The sequence below is a fragment of the Rhinichthys klamathensis genome, unplaced genomic scaffold (assembly GCF_029890125.1).
Source record: "Rhinichthys klamathensis goyatoka isolate OS25496 unplaced genomic scaffold, OSU_Roscu_1.1 h1tg000009l_1, whole genome shotgun sequence".
NCBI lineage: Eukaryota > Metazoa > Chordata > Actinopteri > Cypriniformes > Leuciscidae > Rhinichthys > Rhinichthys klamathensis.
In genome coordinates this window covers 5,304,414-5,322,500 of record NW_026606562.1, presented here as the reverse complement: position 1 = coordinate 5,322,500, position 18,087 = coordinate 5,304,414, and the positions used below count along the sequence as shown (strand labels likewise).

The 18,087-nt window shown below is 36.9% G+C and overlaps 2 protein-coding genes across 5 annotated transcripts in view; both read right to left on the bottom strand.

Annotated features, from left to right (window-relative positions):
• Nucleotides 1-2,352, bottom strand: part of si:dkey-49n23.1 (semaphorin-3D) — a 67,383-nt gene extending 65,031 nt beyond the window's left edge. Inside the window, exons 1-2 of one of the 3 annotated variants that reach the window (XM_056260622.1) lie at nt 2,132-2,352; nt 1,593-1,625 (exon numbers count right to left, since the gene is read on the bottom strand). The gene's annotated coding sequence lies outside the window, so the exon portion shown is untranslated. The remainder of the gene's footprint in view (nt 1-1,592; nt 1,626-2,131) is intronic. The other 2 variants (XM_056260623.1, XM_056260621.1) reach the window with 2 other exon arrangements.
• Nucleotides 2,353-3,598: 1,246 nt separating this feature from the next.
• On the bottom strand, nt 3,599-17,255 carry ssuh2.1 (ssu-2 homolog, tandem duplicate 1). 2 transcript variants are annotated; one of them, XM_056260625.1, is made up of 12 exons: nt 17,177-17,255; nt 10,278-10,373; nt 9,192-9,276; nt 8,920-9,049; nt 8,751-8,811; nt 8,555-8,679; nt 6,416-6,478; nt 6,256-6,335; nt 6,080-6,172; nt 5,763-5,868; nt 4,128-4,235; nt 3,599-3,834 (listed from the first exon to the last, which is right to left on the bottom strand). In XM_056260625.1, the coding sequence occupies exons 1-12, from the start codon at nt 17,199-17,201 to the stop codon at nt 3,700-3,702; spliced, it is 1,107 nt and encodes a 368-aa protein (XP_056116600.1). In that variant the 5' UTR covers nt 17,202-17,255; the 3' UTR covers nt 3,599-3,699. The 2 variants fall into 2 exon arrangements, with proteins under 2 accessions (XP_056116600.1, XP_056116601.1); XM_056260626.1 differs by having other exon boundaries at nt 9,192-9,267.
• Between the last annotated feature and the right edge of the window lie 832 nt (nt 17,256-18,087).

Below are 18,087 nucleotides of genomic sequence, written 5' to 3'. Positions count from 1 at the left end.
TACACATGCATGTATTTATGTATTAAAAATAATTATACACAGTACACACACATTATGTAAACACAAACTTTTATTTTGGATGCGATTAATCGCGATTAATCGTTTGACAGCCCTAATTAAAATATGTATATATCGTTAGTTAAATTAAAATAATCTCAAAAATCTCTTAATATGATTAAAAATATATTTTAGTGAAATTAATCATTTAAAATTAATAATAAATTAAGGACATTAAAGTGTCCTTCAATACTGTTGAAAAAGCATTGCAAGATTATGCTAAAAAATACAAAATAATGAATAAATATAGCGATAATAAAGAAAGTGTAGGTTTATTTTGACTGGTAAATCAAAGCACGGTTAGAGGCAAAGTAACAGTGTGTGCTGAAAGTCACTTCAAGTGTACTGACTGAACAATCATAATGTAGACTGCAGTCCCAGGGAGCTGAGCTATTGTTACCAGCAGAACAAAGCTCACCCCAGATAAAACAACAATAGCCGTGTCCCGCGAGGCAGCAGTGCTGGCCTGCACAGATAAGGGTCTCGCAGTCCCCGCCTGGCTTTCCTCATGCGGCTCTACGTGAGGACTCACATCACAGTCAATCTGTCAGCTTCTCCTCTGCCTTTCAAGTGCTCAGAGTGGGTGTGAAACAAGACCTTACAGCCACTATCACAACAGATCCCAATAATGAAACCCATCCGTCTTCAAATCAAAGGATCCGGCGACTTCACAAAACTTGTATACATTTTATACGGTCACTTGCTGACCTGGTCTTATGGGAATTCACAGCTTTCTGGAATACTTGATTCTGATTGGTCGTCCATGGATTGCTCTGTTTTTTTTTCCTCCTCGTAATATTTTTTTTTTTTTTTTTTTTTATTTTTTTATTTATGTAAATGTGTAGTTTTATATTTAAAACAAATCTAAAGTGCTACACCCATGTCAATAAATATTTTTGATCAAATGAATCACAATGATTCGAGATCATTTTAGAATATTCCTATGGGAGGAAATTTACAAGGACGGAAACAAACAAATCAGAGTAGCACAATATACACACCATACAGCAAACAGGAAAAGGAAAGAATCAGGGGACAATGAACATCACTGACGTCCAAACCTTTAAATTCATTCAATGCACATCCTGTCCTGTCCAGTGAAGTTGTGTGAGGCTATACACTGTACATACTGTAAAAACAGGGTATTTGATATCAGAATTGTTTTGAGGTATTAAATGATTAAGCCTCAAGCTCTGATGTTTGATCAACTCAGACACAGCAATAACAGGTTGACACTTCTTTTTTGTTATGAAATTATTTTACATTTCTGTTAAAGGGAAGTTCATCGCTGTAAAAAAGCACCAATAAGTTATGACAACTTATGTTTTTACATTGCTTTAACTCATCATAAGTTAAGCAATTTTCAACTTTTTTTTACAAGTTATACAAGATTCAACTCATTTTTTTTAAGTCAGTTTAATGTAATTTAAGTTGAAATGACTTAAACATCCAAGTTGATTGTACTTAAAAAATGTAAGACCAAAAATTTGGTCTTTTACAGTGTATAAATGAAACTTCTGTCATCATTTACTCACCCTCAAGTTGTTCCAAGCTTGTAGGAATTTCTGCTGAACACAAAAGAAGATATTTTGAAGAATGTCTGGTGAGTAAATAATGACAGAATTGACATTTTTGGGTGCACTGTCCCTTTAATAAAACGTTTCAAAAGTCCTCCATTAATCATACATCTTCAGTTCAACAGATACTTCAGTTTGCGTTCTCAGAAACTCTCAGGTAAAACATATACAATGTAGGCCTATATACATACAAACCAGACTTTAAAACCATACCCTCTGTAAAATCCCCATTATTACTTACGTATGTCAACAAACAAATAAAATATCAAACTTGAAGGCTTCACTTAAAAAAAATGTGCCAAATGTACCCCGGTATTGCCAAAAGTACCGTAGTAAAACAAAAACATGGTATAATTTGAAGAACTCCAAAAAAGTATGTAAATAATATGAGTATGGTAAATTAGTAATTCATCAAAGTATCATGGTATTATCACCTTACACCATCCGTGGTTATTTAAAGTTGTCGAAATAGCCAAAAACAACATTTAAAAACCTACCGAGTGTTATTTCCCCTCGTTCTTGACGCTTTTATTCCACTTTTCTGGTGTAATGTCAGTGATGTGAGTCTTGTGAAGATGCTCGCGCGTGCTGTCCGCACCTCCTTCACTATAAACAAGCGAGCAGCAGCGCGCGCCAGGAGCGCACGAGACACTCCTCCTCCTCCTGCACGCGATCCTCTCCAAACCTGTCATATCCGTCCAGTGTGCTGATCACGCGCTACATGAGTGCAGGTGTGTATATCCGCCAACTTCCGAAGGACAGTAGAGTCTCCGTTTGATCGGAACATTAAGTGTCCTATAAAAGCCACTAATGTAATAAGCACCGGGGTTAGTTGTCACATATCCCAGTAGTCTATAAAATGTAAGTTAAAAAGCTCGATAACACAAGTGTGTGTTCTCTAACAGAGGTTTCCACGGTGACAACTTACCCCAAATACACACAAAAAATAAAAAACATTTCGCAGACAAGGCTGACGCCTAGTCTTAGGCTAAAAAGCATGTTTGAGCTGTTTTAACTGAAAGAAACTTGCACTGACAGATCTTGAAATATGTCAGGGTCATTGTTTTGTCTCAGGATGCACACCAGTAATGTTTTTTTCTAAGGCGCGTTTATAAAAGCTATTAATGTCCTTGAACTAAGGCCTAATCCTTGCTGCCTTCTGTGAAACCAGACCTAAGCCTCTTAAAAAAAAGTGTACAGTAAAATTCCATCAAATTGAATTGAATAATCCTTACATATTATGAATTAAGAAATTGAAATGAGTAAAAAAAAAAAAAAAAACTAGAGCTTAATAAAATATTTTCGGAATTAATTGAATATTCAATATTAGTTCCAATATTAATGGAATAAGGGAATGGACCATTTAGTTTGTGAGTCACATTCATAAAAAAAATAAAAAATAAACTTTAATGAACTGAATGCGAATCGCATAAATGGTCCATTCCCTTGTTCCATTAAGATTTATACAAACTATTTTATTAAGCTCTATTTTTCTCTTATTTAAAATTCTTATTTCATAACATGAATAATAATAGGGTTATTCAATTCAATTGGAAGGAATTTTACTACGCAATTGAAATGCGTAAATCTTAAAAAAAGGCTTTATTTATTAGGATAAACTGTATATTTTTCCTGGGAAATATCTAATATTTTTTCCCTTATCAAAATCCCTCTATACAGGAACTGACTTTCAGAAATAAACATAATCTGAGAAATATAATCAAATTATATGACAAAATATCATTTTTTTTAAAGAAAATCTATTTTTTTTGCACTTTTCTGCACTTTTTTATGACAAAAATAAAGTCACAATAATTGTACTCAAAAATAATTTTAATTATATATATATATATGAAACAGGTTTTAAAAAAAACATGCTGTAATATGCTTATATGAACGAAGAGATATATACCTTCATAGGCCACTAAGCATTTAATAATTTTTCAGTTAATCAATATACTAAAATATAAATAGTTTATATAGCCTACTGTATATTGTGTAATTTACATGTTATGAAAAACTACTGTAAAATGATTTTGGACAAGACACAAAGCAAAGAGAGTTTCTACAAAATGCAGCAGGAAGTGGGGTATTTTGTAATGTGAACTTTGTTTTCTCTCCCAAAAACAAAGTAATCGTAGTCTTTCCCACTGTAGGCGTAATATACATGAGTGAGAGGAACCAGCTCGATCGACTGACGCTGTAAGAGAAAGAGCCAGGGAATGTAACTGTACAAAGAATATTACATTTGAGATATTAACTTGCTAATATTTTCACATAAATGGAAGACAATTAAGGGTTAAACTCAGGCCTACATATACGTTATAAGTGATTAGTTGTTCAAGGCAGTGCTGCCACCTAGAGGTCAAATTTGCCGTTGCATTCTCTTATAACCACTGCAAATGCTATTCACCACCAGACACGCGATTTTTAGCCTATTATTTGATAATTACGTTCATTGATAATACCATATTTCAGCAGGTTTCTGCTCACCTGCTGCAGGATGCGGCTCACAGCGGAATATTTTAGCAGGTGGTTCTGGATGGATGTTTTTGAGGCGTCACAGATGTCCTGGTCAGGGAAGCCCTCTATCGGATAAACCTGCAAACATGCATTGCGCTTTTTATATATATCCTATACACATCTGTGCACGTGCTAGTGTATGATATATATTTTTAAAACGCAGTTATGTTAATATATTAGATCAAACATGATTAGACAGGATGTAAGCACATTTTTTTAACATTCTATGTTGTTCTATATTACAACTTTAACCCTCATGTCCATATTTAAATAGCCAAATGATAACCTAATTTCTAAATTATTTTACATCTTATTTTGCTTGAGAATGGTTTTATAAGATCCTCTGACGGTCTGACCTGATAAAAGGTATTTAGAAATAACTAAGCACAAATAAGTTTGAAAAGATGGCTCTGTTGTGATTGGTCTACTCTGCTCTGATTAGTCAGATGGCCCAGTCTGTTGTGATTGGTCTACTCTGCTCTGATTGGTCAGATGGCCCAGTCTGTTGTGATTGGTCTACTCTGCTCTGATTGGTCAGATGGCCCAGTCTGTTGTGATTGGTCTACTCTGCTCTGATTGGTCAGATGGCCCAGTCTGTTGTGATTGGTCTACTCTGTTGTGATTGGTCTACTCTGCTCTGATTGGTCAGATGGCCCAGTCTGTTGTAATTGGTCTACTCTGCTGTGATTGGTCAGATAGCCCAGTCTGTTGTGATTGGTCTACTCTGCTCTGATTGGTCAGATGGCCCAGTCTGTTGTGATTGGTCTACTCTATTGTGATTGGTCAGATGGCCCAGTCTGTTGTGATTGGTCTACTCTGCTCTGATTGGTCAGTTGGCCCAGTCTGTTGTAACTGGTCTACTCTGCTCTGATTGGTCAGATGGCTCAGTCTGTTGTGATTGGTCTACTCTGCTCTGATTGGTCAGATGGCCCAGACTGTTGTGATTGGTCTACTCTGCTCTGATTGGTCAGTTGGCCCAGTCTGTTGTGATTGGTTTACTCTGCTGTGATTGGTCAGTTGGCCCAGTCTGTTGTGATTGGTCTACTCTGCTCTGAATTATTTTCCATCTTATTTTGCTTGAAAATGATTTTAATTAGATCCTCTGATCTAATAAAAGATACTTGAAAATATGTAAGCACAAATACTTGTAGCAACGCAAACTTGATTGCACATGCTCCATTCCAACACATTTGTGTTGCAATCCCAGCATCACCTTCAGGGGCGCTATCACGGGCATTAGCGTTTGCATACAGTATTACTGAAGCTTTAACCCAATTGGTTTTACCACAGCGACATGAGGGAAGACAACTTAATATCAGACAAAAACGCTAGAAAAGTATATACTTGTCAGATAACATCATCATGTGAAAATTAATTTAATTAATTCATGTTTTACATGTAAACTCAAGTAAAATTATCACGGAGGCCGGTCGAAGCGTATTATAACATCACGGAAAGTCTCAAAACATTACAGAAAGTCATGAACTTGATTAGGTAACATGAGCCTCGAGGTCTGAGAACTTGAAGGTTAAATATCTGACTAAACATCTAAATAAGTGTTGAAATATCTGCATCACAATGAACGATAAATTAATCAATATATACCAGGAGGCTTTCATCTACGAAGAACGCTTCCCCAGACACCTTCTCAAACTTCTTCAGCGGCAATTCAGGCACCCGGTCAGGTATAAACTCAAATACCTGGTTCTTCCTGTGAAACAGTGTGAAGTTATACGCAGATAACCACATAAAATAAAAAATGAACAAGCCCGATTATTGTGTAAACCAAAACAGGAACTAAAACAGGAACTGAGATCATAAAACCTAGTATCGGTGTGATGCGTTTACCACAGATTGTGTAACAGTTCACATGTAGCTTGCGTCACACTTTCAAAACCCACAAAAATGTTTTGTTTTTTTACCATGTAACAGTGAGCTGTATGAAATGCACAAGGTTTCTGTAGCCGTTACACGTGAGACAGCCTTTGTCACCCTTTCCATGACAAGCCACACACCTGAAAGAAGGGATTGAGATATTTGTTTTTATTTTTATATGAGGATATAACACACATTAGAGTATGAATGTGTCTCAGATGACCTTTTCTTTCCCCTTCCGTGGCAGGTTGTGCAGCGTCGGTTGCGACTGTGACCAGTGCCGTGACAGAACATACAGCGAGTCTGAATTTGTTATTCAGAAAACAGTCAGTTTAATAAAGCTTTGGCAGATATGTGATAATGATAATTAAACATCCACGTACCAGTCCTCGTCCACGACAGTGTGTACACCTCACTTTGCCGTTACCATGACAGCGGTGGCAAGGCTGCAAAGACAATGCACTAATAAAATCCAACAGGCAACAAAACACATATAAAAGTCTGACTTATGGTGATAAATTTAGAGTAAAATGCAAATTAGGTACAATAGTTTTTATTTTGAGCTGGTTTTGATGGTACATTAAATTTATATGAATATAGATAGTTTAAAGTGCCCCTATAATGCTATTTTAATGTTTCCTAATTTTGTTTTGGAGGTATTCTACGAAAAGTTTACATGTATCCAAGGTCAAAATAACTTTACTTTTCTAATAATATACATTGCAGCATCACCTCTTTTCTCAGTGTCTGAAACGGTTTGATACAGGATCCCGTCTCTCTAAAACCCTCCTTTCTGAGAGCCTTTATCTGCTCTGATTGGGTCAGATGGCCCAGTCTGTTGTGATTGGTCTACTCTGCTCTGATTGGTCAGATGGCCCAGTCTGTTGTAATTGGTCTACTCTGCTCTGATTGGTCAGATGGCCCAGTCTGTTGTGATTGGTCTACTCTGCTCTGATTGGTCAGATGGCCCAGTCTGTTGTGATTGGTCTACTCTGCTCTGATTGGTCAGATGGCCCAGTCTGTTGTGATTGGTCTACTCTGCTCTGATTGGTCAGATGGCCCAGTCTGTTGTGATTGGTCTACTCTGCTCTGATTGGTCAGATGGCCCAGTCTGTTGTGATTGGTCTACTCTGCTCTGATTGGTCAGATGGCTCAGTCTGTTGTGATTGGTCTACTCTGCTCTGATTGGTCAGATGACCCAGTCTGTTGTGATTGGTCTACTCTGCTCTGATTGGTCAGATGGCTCAGTCTGTTGTGATTGGTCTACTCTGCTCTGATTGGTCAGATGGCTCAGTCTGTTGTGATTGGTCTACTCTGCTCTGATTGGTCAGATGACCCAGTCTGTTGTGATTGGTCTACTCTGCTCTGATTGGTCAGATGGCTCAGTCTGTTGTGATTGGTCTACTCTGCTCTGATTGGTCAGATGGCTCAGTCTGTTGTGATTGGTCTACTCTGCTCTGATTGGTCAGATAACCCAGTCTGTTGTGATTGGTCTACTCTGCTCTGATTGGTCAGATGGCTCAGTCTGTTGTGATTGGTCTACTGTGCTCTGATTGGTCAGATGGCCCAGTCTGTTGTGATTGGTCTACTCTGCTCTGATTGGTCAGATAACCCAGTCTGTTGTGATTGGTTTACTCTGCTCTGATTGGTCAGATGGCCCAGTCTGTTGTCATTGGTTTACTCTGCTCTGATTGCTCAGATGGCCGAGTCTGTTGTGATTGGTCTACTCTGCTCTGATTGGTCAGATGACCCAGTCTGTTGTGATTGGTTTACTCTGCTCTGATTGGTCAGATGGCTCAGTCTGTTGTGATTGGTCTACTCTGCTCTGATTGGTCAGATGGCCGAGTCTGTTGTGATTGGTCTACTCTGCTCTGATTGGTCAGATGGCCGAGTCTGTTGTGATTGGTTTACTCTGCTCTGATTGGTCAGATGGCCGAGTCTGTTGTGATTGGTCTACTCTACTCTGATTGGTCAGATAACCCAGTCTGTTGTGATTGGTCTACTCTGCTCTGATTGGTCAGATAACCCAGTCTGTTGTGATTGGTTTACTCTGCTCTGATTGGTCAGATGGCTCAGTCTGTTGTGATTGGTCTACTGTGCTTTGATTGGTCAGATAACCCAGTCTGTTGTGATTTGTTTACTCTGCTCTGATTGGTCAGATAACCCAGTCTGTTGTGATTGGTCTACTCTGCTCTGATTGGTCAGATGGCTCAGTCTGTTGTGATTGGTCTACTCTGCTCTGATTGGTCAGATGGCTCAGTCTGTTGTGATTGGTTTACTCTGCTCTGATTGGTCAGATGGCTCAGTCTGTTGTGATTGGTTTACTCTGCTCTGATTGGTCAGATGGCTCAGTCTGTTGTGATTGGTTTACTCTGCTCTGATTGGTCAGATGGCCCAGTCTGTTTTAAAAAAAAAACGCTGGTGGGGAAAGAGTTAATAAACAGCTATATTACACACCGCATGAAAGGCAATATCTATTAAAAAATAAAAATAAACATAATAGGCACACCTTAAAGACATACCTTTATGAATGAAGAGTGTGGGACCCTGACTTTTTGAACGGCTTCAGTGAATTTGGGTGGGTAAGACACCTGGATGAGCCACGGTGGAGGACTCACTCCGTTCGGAGGCCCATCCACACACTGACCTGAGAAAAAAATATTAATTTGATACAGGCATTTTTATCATTTGTTTAATTGTATTGGTTTCATCAGGCACCTGTGTGCGGCTCCGATCCCCAAGCACTTGATCTGGACTCGGTAAATGTTTCCAAGCGGTACTGAAAAGACAAGGGACAAATGGCACAATCATATAACTATTATGATATGTAATAATAATATAGGAATCATTCCACATCTAGACTGGATAATATCGTGAAGAGATTTACACGGTAAACTGTAAAGGGCTTCAGCTCTTTGAATATCAGATTTTTGGCAGGTTTGCTGCTGTATGTCCATTTTTTACCCACAAACTGAAGTAGAGCGTCTCTCGCTACATCCTCCGAGACAGTGGGAACCCTGTCAGTGTGCAAATACATACACAGATCTATATGCAAAATAATAACGTTATGGCAAATTTTGAATATATACTGTATGTTTTTGTATTCATAACATCCTACAAAAAATGACATTGCACACAGAAAATACATATTGTACCTACATGACATTTGGGACAGAGGCATTCTTGTCATTTTCAGGCTTAGGGGCAAAGTCTGGTGGAGGAGGACAGATTTGATCTGTACAGTCTACGATCAAGCACACAAACAAAAATAAAAGTTGAATATAACTTAAGCATTCAAGATATAACTATGATATTAGGTCATATATACGACATGCAGGATTTGTTGTTATATGTTAAAGATCGACCAATATTATGTTTTTATGACCAATACCAATAAATTTTTTTAAAGCATCCAATATGTAAAAGCAATCTTTATTCATTTTAGCATTTTCAAGCAACAATGATCATAATACAACAATAAAAAACATATTCATTATATTTTAATATTATTTGTATAGTTATTAGATATTAATCATGTATAATAGTGTCTTAATAATATTAATAATAATAAAATATTATTGTTAATGTGCTTTAATGTATATAATAGTTTATTATAACAATAATGTCATAATAATAATAAAATGTATAGTATGGTGCCTTAGTGTATTTAATAGTGTATTATTATAACAAAAGAGTCTTGATAGTAATATTTTTATAAAAATAATAATTATTATTATTATGCCATAGGGTATATAATGGTGCATTATTATAATAGTATCTTAATAATCTGAGTAATAGAAAATATGGTTGTTATTGTTGTTATTATAATGTGTAAATGCATATTATAATGTATTATTATAATAAGTGTCTTATTTATATTATTATACTTCCATATTGTATTACTGGATAATAATAACAATAATAAAATGTTGTTATTATACTACATTTTAATAATGTCTTAATAATAATAAATTATTATCATTGTAGTGTCTTAGTGCATATATTAGTGTATAATAATAATAGTATTAGCAATAATAAAAATGTTATTATATTATAGTGTATATAATTTATTATTAAAAAATAGTATCTTAATAATAATAATATATGTTGTTATTATTGTTAATGGCATTATATTATGGTGATCAAATTTATTTTCAATAAATTCTGTTTAGGGCTGTTATTGGACTGTTGTTATCAGTCTATCTGTAATGCACGACACGAGTGATACACATGAAGCTCGTTCACCTCCGCCGCTGTGCTCTTCGTATCCCGAGACACTGTCCAGCCAGCCTGGGGGCGGAGCAGACGGACCCTCCTCGGGAAGACTGGGGTCAAAGGTGTCTGCAGAAGACAGAGAGACTGCCTGATATTTCTCATTTATCAAAGAGCAACATGTTCCTGTATCAACATCCCTCATTGGCCCTGGAACATCATTCCTATCAAACAGCCACCGCCTTAAATCAGTGACACAATTTTCCATGAAGTCCCTTGAACATCTTTCTTGTTGATCCTGGAGCATCATCAATGTGGTTTAATAATTTGTTATAATCTGTTGCGTTGCTAGGCAACAGAACATAAACACATTTCTTAGCAATCAGTAGTTGGCAGCTGTTCATTAAGTCATTAGGGTTCTTTCCCTCAGCAGTGCATCAGTGAATTGAGTTATATATACTTCACATAAATAACTTGTTACGTTGGTGAACAATGCCGCTAACAAGTGGATATAAATATCAGCTGGAGTGGGTTTCCTTCAACAGAGATTGTGCTTCAGATTTAGCATGAAGAATGGCCACGAAATGGGCCTATGCCAGAGAAACAATGCCCTCAAAATATAGCAGTGAATGATGGGTGGAGCAGGCTGTCTGTGATACAATTTAAATGCTAATTTAGCAAAGCACATTCATCAAAATGTGATTAATGATTTTGATATGGCAGGGATTTTCTTAGGTGCTTAAAGCTACACTGTGTAACTTTTTTAGTTTATTCTTAGCTAAAAACACTTAGTTCTTTCAAAAATATATGTGCTAATTAATGTATATTAATATTTACTTTGTTCAAGTAATAAAGTATTCTCGTGAGTGTATAATATGCCATTGAAAATACATACGGGTAAGGGGTTCTAATGTCGGTCGCCATGTTGCCCCTCCATCTTGAAAGTACATTAGCCAAAGAGGGACATACCCGTTAATTCAAGCTTCGCCTTTCGCGTTTTAACACTCGATGGCACCGTGTCGAATGTCATATAAATAACCTATATGTTACCTGACAAATTAAATTACTGCAAATTATAATAGTTTTCTAAAATAACCTCATCACTTGAAGGAACACTCATGGACGAGGTCGAACTGGAAGCCATGTTAATCTTGGACTACATTGGCCACCGTAGGAGTTAAAACGAAATCGGAATTGAGAGGAATAGAAACTAATATTCACTGGATGGTCATATACCTTTTCACCGCTAGATGGGGGTAAAAATCACACAGTGTAGCTTTAAGGGATTCATACAAAATTTAAAAGAAAAAAAAAAGCTTACAAAATTTCTTTATAGGGCTGTCAAAGTTAAAATAGTCACTCGAGATACAAATTAAATTGTGTGTGTGTGTATATATATATATATATATATACAGTCACCTAAAGGATTATTAGGAACACCATACTTATACTGTGTTTGACCCCCTTTCGCCTTCAGAACTGCCTTAATTCTACGTGGCATTGATTCAACAAGGTGCTGAAAGCATTCTTTAGAAATGGCCCATATTGATAGGATAGCATCTTGCAGTTGATGGAGATTTGTGGGATGCACATCCAGGGCACGAAGCTGCCGTTCCACCACATCCCAAAGATGCTCTATTGGGTAGAGATCTGGTGACTGTGGGGGCCATTTTAGTACAGTGAACTCATTGTCATGTTCAAGAAACCAATTTGAAATGATTTGAGCTTTGTGACATGGTGCATTATCCTGCTGGAAGTAGCCATCAGAGGATGGGTACATGGTGGTCATAAAGGGATGGACATGGTCAGAAACAATGCTCAGGTAGGCCGTGGCATTTAAACGATGCCCAATTGGCACTAAGGGGCCTAAAGTGTGCCAAGAAAACATCCCCCACACCATTACACCACCACCACCAGCCTGCACAGTGGTAACAAGGCATGATGGATCCATGTTCTCATTCTGTTTACGCCAAATTCTGACTCTACCATCTGAATGTCTCAACAGAAATCGAGACTCATCAGACCAGGCAACATTTTTCCAGTCTTCAACTGTCCAATTTTGGTGAGCTCTTGCAAATTGTAGCCTCTTTTTCCTATTTGTAGTGAAGATGAGTGGTACCCGGTGGGGTCTTCCGCTGTTGTAGCCCATCCGCCTCAAGGTTGTGCGTGTTGTGGCTTCACAAATGCTTTGCTGCATACCTCGGTTGTAACGAGTGGTTATTTCAGTCAAAGTTGCTCTTCTATCAGCTTGAATCAGTCGGCCCATTCTCCTCTGACCTCAAGCATCAACAAGGCATTTTCGCCCACAGGACTGCCGCATACTGGATGTTTTTCCCTTTTCACACCATTCTTTGTAAACCCTAGAAATGGTTGTGCATGAAAATCCCAGTAACTGAGCAGATTGTGAAATACTCAGACCGGCCCGTCTGGCACCAACAACCATGCCACGCTCAAAATTGCTTAAATCACCTTTCTTTCCCATTCTGACATTCAGTTTGGAGTTCAGGAGATTGTCTTGACCAGGACCACACCCCTAAATGCATTGAAGCAACTGCCATGTGATTGGTGGATTAGATAATTGCATTAATTAGAAATTGAACAGGTGTTCCTAATAATCCTTTAGGTGAGTGTATATATGTGTGTGTGTATCTTTAACGGTCTGCCTGGAAACAAAGCTGTCGTGATGCTAAACCCCCTCATGGAAAAAAGCTGTTTACAACTGTGCCAATGAGCGCTTATCAGATTTAACTTCACAGGATTTTCAAAATCATGTGAAGTTCACAGCTCCATTGACACACTTGATGTGTACTCGCTCTTGATATGTACTCGCACTTGACGTGTACTTGCGAAAGGGAAAATAACCTTAAACCCTGAGAAGCCTTTCAAACAGTCTGGTTCCTAATAATATCAATGCAAAAAAAAAAATATGCACTGATAACAGAAATAATACACGTAAACAATTGCTTCAGTCTGAATTCAGTTGTTCGTGTTGCCTTTAAGAAGCTGGAATGTGATTAATTGTGCTCATACTGACAGACATGTGCGGCTGCTTTGTGAAGCAGAGATCTATTTAGCAAACAGGATATGTTTATTTGTAAGATAACGTTTGCGGTTAACAGTTTCAGACTGTTAATTTGTCCTCAGACTGCATTTTTGCGCTTGCGATACATGAAAGCACTTTAGTGTTTGGTGTCATAAGTGAAGTTCAAAAAAGGTTCATGTCTAGATAACAAAGGCAGTATTATGCACAACTTATCAGTAAACAAGAGTGTTTTAGTATTATCAATGCATTCGGCAGTACACTTTAACTATATTTCAAAGACAACATAATTAAGTAATTATGAAATTACATATAAAGATGTACTTAAAGGGGTCATGACATGAGAAGTGGAATATGTAAAACATTCTGCAAGTTTCATAGTTTAAAACGTCCAGAATATAAACAAAGCTTTTGTTTAACAAAGCTTCAAAAATGGCTTGTTTTGATGATGAGGGATCTGTGATGTCATGGGCAAATACATTTGCATACGACTGCCTCCAGAGCAAGACATCGACGAATAGTTATACATCATCGCACCATAAGCCCCGCCCACTGGCGTTCAGTTGCTTAACGGCTAACATTTGCCTACACTGGATTTGAACGTCGTGTCAAAGCAAATAAAACCATTATAATCACTGATTCTGTCTACACTGGATACAGTATACAGATGCGTCTTCTGTTTCTGACATCCTTCACACACAGCAGGACAAATGGAAGAGTGAAGAACGTTCGCTTTGGCGCTTCCAGTTTAAACAGCTGGTTTGTGTCTCTGTACAGAATGCAGAAGGAGTGGATGGTTTATTTTAATGGCGTCCCGGCTCATGTCTGAGGATTATGTTTGTTCGGAGCATTTTATTTTGTAAACGAGGCACTGTGTGACGAAGATTTCGCAAAGAGACTTTTGTTGATTAATGAAGCAGCCGACTGTATTGGATCTGACAGCAGCTGAATCACAAACATAAGTAAATTATTTTGCTCTGTCTGTAAATGAGTTTTATATGTTTTTAAAACACGTATTCACGTGCAATAGTGAGTTGATACTGTTTCCTATGTGGCCGTTTACGTTTTACGTCCTATCGGCGTATACGACAGCGTGTTCCAGGTCCTGCCAATATCCAGCAACTTCGCACAGCCTTTGAAGAGGAGTGGACCAACATTCCACAATCAACAACCTTTTTTTTTTTTTTTTTTAGAGTGGCCTTTTATTGTGGCCAGCCTAAGGCACACCTGTGCAATAATCATGCTGTCTAACGCCTGTTTCACACATACTCCGTTTGCAGTGCGTATGCGGTGCGTATTTTTTTCCGTACCCATGTTAACAGGTTAGAGCTTTCACACTGCACGCGGATGCGGTCCGGAGATCCGTTCCAGTTGCGGTGCGTATACAGCAGTGCAGAGATCGTTTCCGCACCGAGTCTATTTCTGCTGTCCTGCAAACGCTGAATTAAAGTGACAGCGCACGGTTCGTGGTCAAAATGAACAAAGACTGACCTGAATATGTAGTAATTTCACCATAAATGCATTTAATTCAATAAAATGTAGTAATCTCACCATAAATGTATTTAATTAAATAACATGTAACCATAAATGCATTTAATTAGCCTAAATACTACTTTGTTCACAGTCATCTTTTTACTTTAAGACCGGGGTAAAGCAAAGAAAGCTACAATTTACTTCAACAAGGCCACATAATGAACGACACTCGTCTCATTCGTTGAGATGGAAAAACAAGTTAATTGTGACATGCAAGATTTATTGTATACAGATTAAAATTATGCAAAAGAAAAGGTATGAGTCTGCTGTTTTTGTCAATTTTAGGTTTTAATTTAAAATGTTTGCGATTTTAATATAAGTACATGGTTAAATATGTTACCACTTGCTTGAGCAACTTAATATATAATCTAGGCCTATATAAAAGTAATGCATTGAATAATACGTTGTTTAAATTGTGTTTTAAACGTGAATAGGCCTACAAAGAGAATTGCACTGGAGGCAAAAACTTTTGCTGCTGATAACTTGATTTGATTGATGATTTTTTTTAATACAAATAGTGAGTAAATGTGTTTGTGGTACAGCTGCGGATCAGTTGCGCACTGCAAACGCACGCAGCATATGTGAAAGCACTATAGCGCGTGCTGCTCCTGTACCGCATACGCACCGCAACATGCACCGCATACGCACTGCACACGGAGTATGTGTGAAACGGGCGTAATCAGCTTCTTGATATGCCACACCTGTGAGGTGGATGGATTATCTCGGCAAAGGAGAAGTGCTCACTAACACAGATTTAGACAGAATTGTGACCAATATTTGAGAGGAATAGGCCTTTTCTGTACATAGAAAAAGTCTTAGATCTTTGAGTTCAGCTCATGACAAATGAGGGCAAAAAAAAGGGTTACATTTATAATTTTGTTCAGTGTGTGTATATATATATATATATATATATATTTTTTTTTTTTTTACACATTATATATATAAGTGTCCGAAAACATTAAATTCAATAACTCTTTTCAGAAGTATGCTAAAGTGTTCTTTGTTTTCACAACAGTGTCAATCCTCAAACTCTCAAATATCTCTGTTAACAGATGTTACTTAACATTCCTTCCACTTGACTGCCCAGAGGGAATTCTTTTCAGAGGGAATTTTCACAGAATTCTTCTCCAAAAAAAAAAAAAAAAAACACAAAAAAAAAAAAACAGTTATAAACACTTTGGCCTGGTCTCACAGACATGACTTAGATTAAGCCAGGATTAGGCTAGGTCTCGATTAAATTGGGACATTTAGTAGCTTTTATAAAAGTGTCTAATAAAAACATTTCTGGTTTGCATCTTGAAATAAAACAATGACACTGACATATTTTAAGATCTGTCAGTTCAAGTTGCTTTCAGTTAAAACAGCTCAAACACTATGCACTATAGTCTGAGACTAGATGTAAGCCTTGTCTGTTAAACTGGAGGTTTATGTTTCATCTCATTATAGAAAGGGAAATTTCTCATTAAATCACATTTAAACGTAATTTAAAACCGGAGGAATAGAATGTTGCTTTATAATAACATAAAAAATGATAAAACGATTCATGCATTATTTGGTCACACAAGTCAAATAAACAAATTGGTGTCAGTCAACATGTGAACTCCTCAATGCAAAAGGTCAGATTCCCTTCCTTCCGCTGAAGTAAGGCTATGAGATGCTCTTTGGATCATTCTCAAAAATTAGATAACATGGATATCAGGACCTGCACAACTAAAGCAAAATAAAAACTGAAATTCGTTAAACTTTTCACTCAAACTGTTATCTGGTGATATAAACAATGTGTATTGAATTATATAGCAGTTAGAGCACTGATGTTTATACACTAAAAGACACTGAGAAGTTTCACTTTTTCAATCGATTAATGTTTGAGACAGTTCAGATCAGTGTATGTGAGCAATATGCTTTTCATTAAAATCTATAAACATGATCCTCAACGTGAATGCTAGTGAGTTATTAATGTTTAAAGCGTTGGACAAGGTTTTGTTCAAACTTTAAACTGAATGAATGTTTTTGTTGAAAAACTGTTTAATTTGACGTTGTGCAAAACACAATCTTTCCAGATTATTGTGCGAAATGTGGTGTCATCATAAATAGAAAAGATTACATGCACACTTCATCGCATTTAATCACTTTAACTGTCGTATGCATATAGCCTATTGAATAAATAGGCCTATTTTCCTTAATATATATTTAAAAAATTACCGTTTTGCCAACATGTTACAGATGTGAATTGTTTGTTTTCTTGTAAGCTATTCAGACAGTGAAGATATTACAGTAAATATTCAAGTAAAACTTCAGGAAAAACAAAACAGCAAAAATATAGTTAGCTGTAATATGCAAGTCATCTAACGTTACCCACCTATATCTTCGTCTTTTTCGTCCATCACGCACAGAATGCTGATAAAGCCTGTTTCACAATGATCCTTGTCACAGCAGTGCTCTACTTTTATTTACTGATCGCCTTTGTTCAGTTTTGATCTCTGGATCGTCGACAGGAATGAAGACACGCCCACAATAAGTTCTGGCACAGTTTTAATAAAGAAGCGCGCTACAACTCACATCATTTACACAATCCTTAAAGGCACAGTTTACTCAAAAATAAAGTTCTGTCATTTATTCACGCTCTCATGTCGTTGCAAACCCGTATGACTTCCGTGAGACACAACATGTGATGTTCGGCAGAATGAACGCGTCAGTCGACATTCTCTTGAATAGAAAAAAAAAGTATGCAATGAAAGTGGATGGAGACTCACGCTGCCATTCTGACTAACATCTCATTTTGTTTTGTTTTTTTGCGTGAGAAATAAGTCGTACGGATCTGGAACTAAACTTTGGAGACAGTTTAAAATGGCTTTCTGGGTAAATTATCCCATTAGGACTGTAGGATCAACTTGTAGTGTATACAAACGATGCGTTTGCCTATACATTATTGCATAACATAAAATTAAGCCACAAAGAAAAATATGAATAACTACATGTGAAAACATTGTAACAGTACACTTTCATAATGGTCTATGTGCAACAACTATCAAAATAGCTAAAGTAAAGATATGACAGGCAACAATATAGTGTAGCATAATAGTTTACACCAAAATAAAAGGTAAAAATAAAATAAAGCCTATTTTTAAGGTACATTAAGATTTTAAAGAAGAAGAATGTGTCAGATAATTTTCATTATTGTGCATCGAAAATGATTAATAAATGGAAGCTTCTTTCTGCCAAGGAATACAAAAAATAAAAAGGTGAAACTGAATTTTTTTTATCTCACAA

What these genes read in the sequence shown, in the direction of transcription:
- ssuh2.1 (XM_056260625.1), bottom strand. Translation starts at nt 17,201, where the DNA reads ATGGACGAAAAAGACGAAGATATAG. An exon ending in GGGATCGGAGCCGCACACAG is followed by an intron (nt 8,680 to 8,750) that starts GTGCCTGATGAA and finishes TTTTTTTCTCAG; the next exon opens with GTCAGTGTGTGGATGGGCCT. An exon ending in TGAGCCGCATCCTGCAGCAG is followed by an intron (nt 3,835 to 4,127) that starts GTGAGCAGAAAC and finishes TTTCTCTTACAG; the next exon opens with CGTCAGTCGATCGAGCTGGT.